Here is an 11,339-nt window from a genome sequence, read left to right on the forward strand (position 1 = left end):
ACCTGGCTCAACTCATGGGCACTGCTGCCCCCCTAAGGGAATAATAAATGTTGAGGGTTCTTGCAGCCAGATCTGCAGCTCAGTGTGTGTGGCACTCTGCTAGGTACCAGGGATACAAAAATAAGTGGCACTGCTTTGAAAGTGCAGGGGAAAGCTGCTGGGGGTGGGCCTGGGGTAAGCACCAGTGTGCTGTGACCTGATGTGTGTTCTTAGAAACATGAGTAGGGACTGGAGCCAGTCAGTGCCTTGATCCCTGTGGCACTGAAATGAGAATGTCCCCTCTACCCTACAGAGAACATGGATGGAGGGGGTCATCAGTGGGGCAGATAGGTACCCCCGGCAGCACACTGATGGGTGGGTCCTAAGGCTAACTGGAGATGGCAGGCCCTGTGTGAGGGAGCAGCCGCTTGGCCAGCTGGGACTGGATGATGCTGTGGTGCCGGGGGAGAGCATGGTAGAGGCTAAGCAGGCCTCTGGAGCCAGCTAGTGGTCCATTCATTCCATAGCACACAGTGACCACTTGGTCCTGGGGCTGGATACAGGTTTAGGTTCTGGTTCCACTGCTTGCTGACCAAGCTTGGTGACCCAAGCAGGGCTACCATGATCTGGCCCTTTGGCCCTGAGAACCCCAGCTTCCTGAGCTGTGCAGGGAGATCGGCACTGAAGGCCGTGGGAAAGGTGAAAAGCTGAGCTGGCCTGAAGCTCACTCTCAGAAGGAGCCCGGCAGGCCCTGCTCCCTGTGCTGGGTCATTACCCACAGCCCCCTCCTCCTGTCCTGTGCTTCCCGGGACTGAACTTCAGGGCAGAGGGCTATTGCTCACCTCCCTCTGGGCTCAGAATGACAACCCTAGGTGGGATGGTACGGGTCTCAGAGACCACATAAGGAAGCCTCCCTGCTAGCCCTGGTCTTTCCATCCTCCAACCTGCCCTGCCAGAGGCTCCCTCTAGAAGGAGAAGGGGCCTCTGGTGTGGCAGCGGAAGGGCGAGGCACAGCCCCACTCAGATTCGACCTAAGCTCCTCTGTGGCTTCCAGGCTGCATCACCTGGCTCTTTTGGCCGCGGTCGGGGAGGGGGTGCTGGCGACTGAACCAGAGATGCTCTACCCTGTGCCACGTCCCCAACCCCTTTTTAACTTTTTTATTTTGAGGCAGGGTCTTGCTAAGTTGCTTAGGGCCTCAGCCTCCCATGTTGCTGGGGTCCTAGTTCTTTCTCTCCCTACCTGTGTCAGCAATAACCTGGGTTCACCATGCCCACCTGGGGGTCCGGGCAGCCCTTAACTAACCCACAGCGGGCCCTGATGCTGCCATTTTCAAATCACAGGTACCATTGCATACAGATGGCACCTTCTCCCACCCAGCCACGTTAGGTCTGAGGATTTAAATGGTGCTTTCACTTCTCTTTCCTGCAGGACACTTTTGTGGAACTCTACGGGAATAACGCGGCAGCAGAGAGCCGGAAGGGCCAGGAGCGCTTCAACCGTTGGTTCCTGACGGGCATGACTGTGGCCGGCGTGGTTCTGCTGGGCTCGCTTTTCAGTCGGAAATGACCAGACACTGACCACCCACTCACCCTCCCTCCCACCCCACCCCACCCCACTCCACTGCGTCCCTCCGTCCAGCCACTATTGCCACCAGGAGAACCACTACATGCAGCCCATGCCCACCATCCATCCCTGGGTTGGGCCTAGACCTGGTCCTCTGCAGTTAGTTTTCTAGAATCTACCACGCTTCTGTGAGAGCCACTTTCCCCCATACCTCAGTTCTCTTGGCCTCAAAATTTCCCTAAAATCTGTCCCATGAAGGCTGTCAGGGGGTGGGGGTGGCTGGGGGCAGGAGGGCCCTACCTAATTGGTAGAACCATGCTACCCTTAGCCTCGGAGACTGCTTTCCTCGTAAGGAGCTAGAAAGTTTTTTGAACCTCTTCCCCAGAAAGAGACTAGATTGCCTTTGTTTTGATGTTTGTGGCCTCAGAGTTGATTATTTCCCACCCCCCTCTGGACCTGGGCCCCTATTCCTTCCATCTCTACCCCCAAGAGCCATTTAGAGGCCACTTTTGACTAATTAGCAATTCAGGTTGCTTGGGATAAAGAAGCTGATCAGGACTTCCTCCCACCTCTGGCCTGGCCCCAGTCCCCTCCTGGTCTGAATGTTCTCCAGAGGCCTCTGCTAGAGGCTAGTCTCACCTAGGAGGGAGGGGGCTCCAGCTGCAGGAAGTACCCCATGCTAAAGCTGGGTGGCCCTTGCGGTTTAGCACCACCCTAGTCCCCTCCCTGTCTCCCATGACTATGACTGAGGGACCAACTAGGCCCAAGACAGGTGCCCCAGAGCTGTTCATGGCCTCAGCTGCCCCACTTCCTGCGAGATCAGCCTGTGGCATCTTTGCCTTGGGCTGCTGCCTATCGGGTCTGGGGTTCAGGGACCTCAGCCCAGAGGTAAAGGGGAGCTATAGGGAGCAGCTGTAGGAGCCCTGGGGTCTTCCCTACCTCGGGCAGGAAGGAGAGCCTGGTGCACGGGCCAGGGGGCGGGGGATGACTGGAGGGGCCTGTCCTGCCTGGCCAGGCAGATATCTGCCCCACTCTGTCCAGCCTGGGCAGCAGGGCTGCCAAGGTCCAAGTGGCCTGGCCAGGAGCCCCTCAGGCCTCCCTCTCTCTCTCCTCTGTTCCACCCTTGGCCTGTTTCATCCCTGGGGGTCCCAGCACAGCACTGGCCACCCCGGGCTCTCTGCTGTACATATTCCAGACTAGTTTTTATTCCTTGTGAAGATGATATACTATTTTTGTTAAGCGTGTCTGTATTTATGTGTGAGGAGCTGCTGGCTTGCTGTGCGTGTGCACGTGGAGAGCTGGTGCCCGGAGATTGGCGGCCTGATGCTCCCTCCCCTGCCCTGGTCCAGGGAAGCTGTCCTAGGGGTCTTGGCTCCTGAGGGGCACCTGTCCCCCCTCCCACCCCCACTTGTTCCAGCTCTTTGAAATAGTTTGTGTGAAGGTGAAAGTGCAGTTCAGTAATAAACTGTGTTGACTCAGTGAACCAAAGGCTTGCGTGTGCTTGGGATGGGGAGGGAAGGAGCTACTGGGCAGGCAGAGGCTGTAGGAGAGCCAGTTACTGGTCCTGGCTGCTGTGCCCTCAGAGAGAGAGAGATCCCTTCCTCCCTCTGGGCCTGAATCGCTTCACCTGTACATTATAGTGTTTTTACTGAGCACCTACTATGTGCCAGGCACTGTGAACAGGACAGACATAGCCCCTGCCCTCAGGAGCTGACATTGTAGTGGGAGAAACATCAAATAGCCACTCAGCAAGTGAGAACTGAGCATTGATCTGATGCTCCCTCCCCTCCCCTGGCACAGTCCTAGGTACTGGGGATCCTTGCCTTTTTTAAGTGCCCATTCTAGTGGGAGAGACACCCACATATCAGCACTGTTCTGGTTTCTGTAGAGCAGTGGGTGGTCATGAGGAAGCCATTGCATTCTCCTGGCATGAAGGACTTGGGGAAGGATGGAAGAAGCAGCCAGTCTTGAGGTAATTTTTTTTTTTTTTTTTTTTTTTTGGTACCAGGGATTGAACTCAGGGGCACTTATCCACTGAGCCCCATACCCAGCCCTATTTTGTATTTAGAGACAGGGTCTCACTGAGTTGCTTAGTGCCTTGCTGTTGCTGAGGCTGGCTTTGAACTCTGATCCTCCTGCCTCAGCCTCCCCAGCCGCTGGGATTACAGGCAAGTGCCACCACACCCGGCTCCCACCCCTTTTTAATTTTTATTTTGAAACAGGGTCTTGCTTAGTTGCTTAGGGCCTTGCTAATTTGCTGAGGCTAGCCTTAAACTTGTGATCCCCTTGCCTCAGCCTCCCAAGCCACTGGGATTACAGGTGTGTGCCACCACACCTGGTTTGAGGTAACATTTTAACATTTTTAAGGTAGATTCTCAGGATTTCTCTGGGAGGCAGAAGACAGGGCGGGCTCCCTGGAGGAAGTGATATGAGAGCAAGGACCTAAAGTAAGTAACAGAAGGGGGACGCAGGAGAGTCGTCCTGGCCAAGCAGCAGCAGATGTGCAGGATGCGCAGGGCCTTCTGCCCCGAGAGGCATGAGGTCCGGGACTGAACTTGGCCCTGAGGGCAGTGCCAGCTGAGAAGGGTGGTCAGAAGAGGTAAGAGACCTGTGCCCTGCTGCTCCCAAGGGTCCCCCTGGCTGCTGTGTGGAGAACGTCCTGGAGGGGAGCAGAGTGGAAACCCTGGTTTGGTTGAAGCTTCCGTTCTGAGAGTGGCAAGATGTGTCCCAGGTCACCGTGCTTAGTCTTGTGTGGCTGGACAAGTCCCCTAACCTCTTCATGCCCCAGTTTCTCCTCTACAAAATGGGTGTGCGTCCCTCAGGATTGCTTTCAGGATGGACTGAGATGATGACCCGGTGGGGTGGGGGCCCGGAGGCGGGGTGGGGTCGGGATGATCCTGCCACGGGGCAGGCGGGCCCTCCAGGAGGAGGAAGGAGGTCCTGCGCTCCAAGGCCCATGTGGCTGCGGCCCAAGGTCCCGAGGCTCTGGGAATGGTCAGGGAGTCCAGGGCGGCTGCTCCAGCTCCAGGGAGTGACCTGCCTCCCGCCGCCTCCTCGCCCTCTTTCAGGAGCGGGCCCGACTGCCCCCTGGTGGCCACGGGATGCTACCCTAAGCCACCCGCAGCCCAAGCCGCTGAGTGCCCATCTCGGGCCCGCCTGCTTTTCCCAGTGTCCTCCAGAATCCTCCTGCTCCTCAAAGGACAGATTCAGAGCTTGCCTCAGCTTTCCTAAGGCTCAGAGTCGCCATTCTTGATTCAAGGCTAAAGCCTCCAGCCTCCCACCAGCCTCTCCCCGCATGAGGTGTTCCCGGATCCTACCCCTACGCTGTCACTCAGCGTCTCTCCCCAGATTTTCGATATGCTTCCAGAAACGTCTTTTCACCTACAGGGAAATACACACATCCGATTATATTTTTATCCCTCCCTTCCTTTTTAAATAAATGGTAACATTAGACACAGTTTGCCTTGCTAGTCCTGGCACGTCATGTCTTGTAGAAGTGTCTGTTTTCATACATAATTCTCATCAGGCAGCCCCAACAATTATCAGCTCGTAACAACTTCATTCTTTTTTCCAGTTGTATAAGTATTCCACAAAAATTTTTAGCCAGATCTCTCAGTGATTCCCAGCCATGTATATGCCATCACACGTGAAAAAATGTTGGAATTGCACACTGAGGGAAAGTTGGAAGGGATGTGGGCTGTACATGTGGTGAGTCTTGGGAAAAAATTCATTCCATTTTTGTATATTACATATTTATGATGAAAGAAGTGAAATGACACATTTCATAAGAAAGATATGAAATATTAATTTTATTAAAACATCCAGATAACATATTTCTAAAATTGTTTCTTAAGAAACTTGATTTGAGGCTGGGGTTGTGGCTCAGTGGTAGAGTGCTTGCCTCACATGTATGAGGCACTGGGTTCAATCCTCAGCACCACATAAAAATAAGTAAATAAAAGTATTGTGTCCATCTACAACTAAGAAAATATTTAAAAAGAAAGAAAGAAACTTGATTTTGAGCTAGGTATGGTAGCAGACTACTGGGATAGCTGGCTGTCCTGGACAAGTGACTCTTGGTACCTGAGTTTATCTATCTCTGTAATCCCAGCAACTCCAAAGGCTGAGGCAGGGGGATCTCAAGTTCAAAGCCAGCCTCAGCAAAAGTGAGGTGCTAAGCAACTCCGTGAGACTCTGTCTCCAAAGAAAATATAAAATAGGGATGGGATGTGACTCAGTGGGTGAGTGAGAAAAAGAAAGAAAGAAACTAACTTGATTCTGAGTTGGGCACAGTGGTACACACCCGTAATCCCAACTCCCAGCTACACAAGAGGCCAAGGCAGAAGGATTCCAAGTTCAAGGTCAAACTGGGGAATTTAGGAAGATCCTGTCTCAAAAATAATATTAAAAGGGCTGGGGGTGTAGCTCAGTGGTAGAGCACCCCTGGGTTTAATCCCCAGTACAAAAAGGAAGGAAGGAGGATAAAGGCAGATGACATGTCAGATACTTAGGGGACAGCTTCAAAGTCCTATGTCAGGGTCTTTTCTGTTTTTTTCTCTTTTCTGTCCTCCCTCCCTCCCTTCCTTCCTTCAGTGCGGGGGGGGGGGGGATCTAACCCTAACCCTTGTGCAGGCTGGTCAGTGCTCTCACCACTGCACCACACCCCTAGTCCTGCTTGTGCGATTTTGTAAAAAACAAGCTGTAAAAACCCATTTGAGCCCATGTGGTGGTGCACACCTGCAATTCCAGTGGCTCAGGAGGCTGAGGCAGGAGGATGGCAAGTTCAAAGCCAGCCCCAGCAACTTATCGAGGCCCTGTCTCAAAATAGAACATAATAAAGGGCTGGGGATGTAGCTCGGTGGTTACCTGCCCCTGAGTTCAGTCCCTGGTACCAAAAACAATCAAAAGAACCCATTTGATCATGATCAGTTTATATCATGATCAAATTCATCTTACAATGTCCAACTCTCCATTTTTCTATCTCTACCTGTCTTTGTTATAGGCAAAAATAACAAGAACTTTTTTAAATTTCTTTTTTAAGAGAGAATTTTAATATTTATTTTTTAGTTTTCGGCGGACACAGCATCTTTGTTTGTATGTGGTGCTGAGGATTGAACCTGGGCCGCACGCATGCCAGGCGAGCGCGCTACCGCTTGAGCCACACCCCCAGCCCTAAATAACAAGAACTTTTATTAATATATAGAAAATAGAAGAAATAAACATATATGACCTATATAAATTTATGTCGTGATTTTAATAAATATTCATGCACAAATGTTGGAATTCTGGGCATATGGAATATTTATTCCCTTCTAAATTATTTAAGCCATCTTATTTCAGTAGGTTCACACATGAATAATTAGCTGGAATAATTTCATTATAAAGGGTTTTGTGAATTCATAAGGAATATAAATAGGTATATTACAAAGTTTTAACAAGACAATCTTAAAATTTGAAGAAGGCAGGCTGGGCTGTAGCTCAGTGCTAGAACATGTGCCAAGCATTATCTAGACCCTGGGTTCAATGCACAGCACTAGAAAAAATTAAAATTAAAAATTAAATTAAAATAAACAGATGGGCACAGTGGTGTACACCTGTAATCCCAGTGTTTGAAAGGCTGAGGCAGGAAGATTGCAAGTTCCAAGCCAGCCTCAGTAACTTAGTAAGGCCCTAAGCAACTCAGCAAGACCTTGTCTCAAAATAAAATACAAAAAGGACTGGGAATATTGCTCAGTGGTTAGCACCCCAGGGTTCAACCCCTGGTACCAAATAAATAAATAAATTGAATAATTCATTCTTAAATCACTAAGGTACCAAGAATATGGACAAGAAGTAGTTCTAGAGCCAGGTAGGGTGGTTCACACCTGTAATCCCAGCCGCTCAGGAGGCTAAGGCAGAAGGATCTCAAGTTCAAGGCCGGCCAGCCTCAGAATTTAGCAAGAACCTGTATCGAAATAAAAAATAAAAGGAGTTTTAGCAGAAGAGCTACAATCCCTAGTTACACACACACACACACACACACACACACACCCCTGTGGTTCTGGAGCCAGGCATGGTGGTGCTTGCCTATAATCCCAACTACTTGGGAGACTGAGGCAGGAGGATCACAAGTCCAAGACCAGACTCAGAGACTTAACCAGACCCTAACTCAGAATAAAATTACAAGGGCAAAGGATGTACCTTGGTGGTACAGCACTTGCCTACCGTATTCAAGATCTTGGACTCAATCCCCAGCACTGCAATAATAATAAAATTATAATAAAGATAAAACCTTGTGTGCTGGGGTCATGGCTCAGCGGTAGAGCGCTCGCCTCGCATGTGTGAGACCCTGGGTTCGACCCCCAGCACCACATAAAAATAAATAAGTGAAATAAAGGTAATGGGTCCAACTACAACTAAAAAATAAATATTCAAAAAAAAAGATAAAATCTTAAATTGCAAGCCATTTATGTGGTGAAGCATCCCTCGGCTGCTATTGGCTGTCCCTTACCTGGGCTAGGAGCCAAGCTCCCTGGGCTCCTGGAAAGCAAACAGTGGAGGGTAGGTGGCCACCATATGGCCATGCTCCACAGTTAACTGCTGCTCCAGAAGGGAGGACCCGGCTTGGCCATCCTCTGCTTATCCCTGTCCAGCAGTGGGGTCCAGAGGCAGGAAGGCCAGGTGGTGTTTAGAAGCTGGATTCTAAGAGCAGACTGTTGGGATAGCTGGCTGTCCTGGACAAGTGACTCTTGGTACCTGAGTTTCTTTACCCCAAACTGGGGGTGGTAATCATCCTATCTCAGGGGGTGACTGTGCAGATTCAATGCTTCTGTTGCACAGTACTTACCAAGGGCTCTGGCGCTGTGAGCGCTCCATCAATTGTGTCAGGCCGAGCTGTCAAACCACTGCCAAGCTCTCATGGCTCCATATGGAGCCTCCCAACACACAGCCTCCAGTCAGATTCAGGTGGGAGTGGTGAGAGGTGAGGCAGGAAGGACAGGAAGCCGGGTGCTATGCGGAGAATGTTGAAGGACCCCCAAAGGCTCTGTGTTCAATGTGTGGTCCCCAGGATAGAGCTGTTGGGGGGACGGGCTTTAGGTGGGACCTGGTGGTAGGTCCTGGGTCTTGGAAGTGTGCCCTGAAGGGGACTATAGGATCCCAGTCTTCCTCCTCCCTTTTTGCTCCTTCTTTTTTCCTGGTGGATGGGGTGAGTGGTGTTTGTTCTGCAGCCCTGGGGATTGGACCAAGGATGTTCTACCCCCGAGCTACATCCCAGCCCTTTTAAATTTTTTTTTTTTTAATTTTATTTTGGGACAGTCTCTCTAAATTGCCCATGCTGGTCTTGAATGTGCAATCCTCCTGCCTCAGTCTCCAGAGTAGCAGGGATTATAGGCACTCGCCAAACCACCAGGGTTGGCAGATGTTTTATAAAATAACTGATCTGAACTCTTTGAAAAGTATCAAGGTCATGGGAGAAAGAGACTGAAGAATGGTCAGATCAAATGAGGCTAAAGAGGCATGATGATTTAACACCATGTGGGATCCTGGATTAGATTATGAATAATGTGAACAGCAAAATGACTTGTGGAGGAAAACAGAAGAAATCTAATAACTTCCCTTCTTTTTTTAAAATATTTATTTTTAGTTGTACCTTTATTTATTTTTATGTGGTGCTGAGGATTGAACTCAGGGCCCTGCACGTGCTAGGCGAACGCTCTACTGCTGAGCCACAACCCCAGACCATAACCTCCTTTCTTCAGTTAATAGTCAATAGTAATGTGCCAAGGTTGATGTCTTACTTTTTTTTTTTTTTCCATACCAAGGATTGAACCCAAAGACACTGAACCACTGAGCCACATCACTAGTCCTTGTTTTTCCTTTTTTTTTTTTTTTGAGACAGGGTCTCCTTTAGTTGCTTAGGGTCTCCATAAATTGCTGAGGCTGGCCTTGAACTTTCCATCCTTCTGACTCAGCCTCCTGAGTGTCTGGGATCACAGGTTTGAGACACCACACACAACGCAGTGAGTGGTTTTGTTCCACCACAAATTCCTGCCATGTTGTGCTGGATGGACACAGGCCCAGAGCAATGGAGCCAATCAGTCATGGACTGGAACCTCTAAAACTGTGAGCCAAAATAAACTTTTTATCTTTATAGAATAATTATCTCAGATATGTCATCGTAGTGATGGAAAACTGACAAACACACAACACAGGGTGTGACAATGAGTAAGTTACCATTTCAATCCAGGGGATCCTTGGATCACCCCAAGGGATTCTTCAAAAGAACTGTGGGACTCCCCTATAATCCCAGCAGCTCAGGAGGCTGAGGCAGGAGGGTCACCAATTCAAAGCCAGCCTCAGCAACTTAGCCAGGCCCTGAGCAATTTAGTGACAACTTGTCTCTAAATGAAATATAAAAATGTCTGGGGACGTGGCTCAGTGGTTAAGTGCCCCTGGGTTCAATCCCTGGTACCAAAAAAAAAAAAAAAAGAAAGAAAGAAAGAAAGAGGGCTGGGGTTGTGGCTCAGTGGTAGAGGGCTCACCTGGCATGCATAAGGCACTGGGTTCAATCCCCAGCACCACACAAATATAAAATAAAGATATGTGTCCACCTAAAACTAAAATATAAATATTTTTTAAGAAAGAAAGAACTGCAGGATGCTCCTCAGAATTATATACCAAGGGACACTAACAAGAGCACCAAGGCAATCAACCCCCTCGCTCCGTCCCCTGTTGGCCCAGGGATGCCAACTTCTCCTTGGCATATGGCACATCCTGTGGAGGAAAGTGTAACCCTGCAGTCAGACACGGGCACCTGCGCCCTTGGATAGAATGGTTCACCAAGTCTGCACATGACCTCTGAGGGTGTGCCAAGGGCACATGGCTGGGCCACCAACACAGCTGCCACAACGTGAGACAACTTGGTGGCACACCAGCTGGGACACACTGTTGGAGGGAGGAGCAGCTAGCAGTCCCCAGTTTTGCTTCTTTCTCTGAACTGTGCTGCAGCAGACAAGCCCGTGCATCCATCCTGCGGACACCTGCTGGCGCAGCCACAGGATGGGTCCCCAGGAGTACAACTGCTAAGCCAAAAGGGATCTGCATTTGTCATTTTGATGGATCTAGTCAAATCTGGCTCTGGCGTCCTGTGAAAGTGCCCGTCTCCTGCATTCCTGCCAGCCTCTGTGTTAAACACTCCTTGATCTTTGTCAATCTGGTAGATGAAAAAAAAAAAAAAACAGTCCTGGGACTTTAAAATTTCATGTTTAAAATTCTAATTGAGGCTGACATCTTCTCACGTGGTTGAGAGCCCTCTGCACTCCTAATAAGTTAATGAATCTGCACAGTGACCGGTGAAAGCTGCTAATGGTACACAAAGAACACCAGGCACCTCGTGCCTTCTGAAAAAAGAACACAGCACACCCAGGCATGGCCAGGCTGACAATTAAAAATGAGCTGGATGCAGTGGCGCACGCTTGGAATCCCCCAGCAACTTGGGAAGCTGAAGTAGCAGGATCTTAAGTCTGAGGCCAGCCTCAGCTACTTAGTGAGACCCTGTCTCTAAATCAAAAATACAAAGGGCTGGTGAGGATGCAGCTCAGAGGTGGAACAGTCCTGGGTTCAATCCCTAGTACCGAAAAAGAAAGAAAAGTAAAGAAGCCATGGTGTCGGGCACCCTGGCGCATGCCTGTCATCCCAGAGGCTTGGGAGGCTGAGGCAGGAGGATCACAAGTTCAAGGCCAACCTGGGCAATTCAGGGAGATCCTGTCTCAAAAAGTAAATAAATGCTGAGAATGTCTGTCAATGGTAGAGTGGC

General features: G+C 49.9%; 1 protein-coding gene across 8 annotated transcripts in view; it reads left to right on the forward strand.

The window, feature by feature from the left end:
* The window catches only part of Bcl2l1 (BCL2 like 1), a 65,585-nt gene that overhangs the window by 50,079 nt on the left and 4,167 nt on the right, over positions 1–11,339 (forward strand). For 7 of the 8 annotated variants that reach the window (XM_048811134.1, XM_015481886.2, XM_048811135.1 and 4 more), the window contains exon 3: positions 1,409–3,026. The exons of the other annotated variant lie outside the window; for it this stretch is intronic. In XM_048811134.1, coding sequence (XP_048667091.1) covers positions 1,409–1,546 — 138 coding nt within the window. In that variant the 3' untranslated portion in view covers positions 1,547–3,026. Of the gene's footprint in view, positions 1–1,408; positions 3,027–11,339 lie in introns of those variants that run through there. 8 annotated transcript variants of the gene reach the window in all.

The sequence above is a fragment of the Marmota marmota genome, unplaced genomic scaffold, assembly GCF_001458135.2.
Source record: "Marmota marmota marmota unplaced genomic scaffold, marMar, whole genome shotgun sequence".
Classification (NCBI taxonomy): domain Eukaryota; kingdom Metazoa; phylum Chordata; class Mammalia; order Rodentia; family Sciuridae; genus Marmota; species Marmota marmota.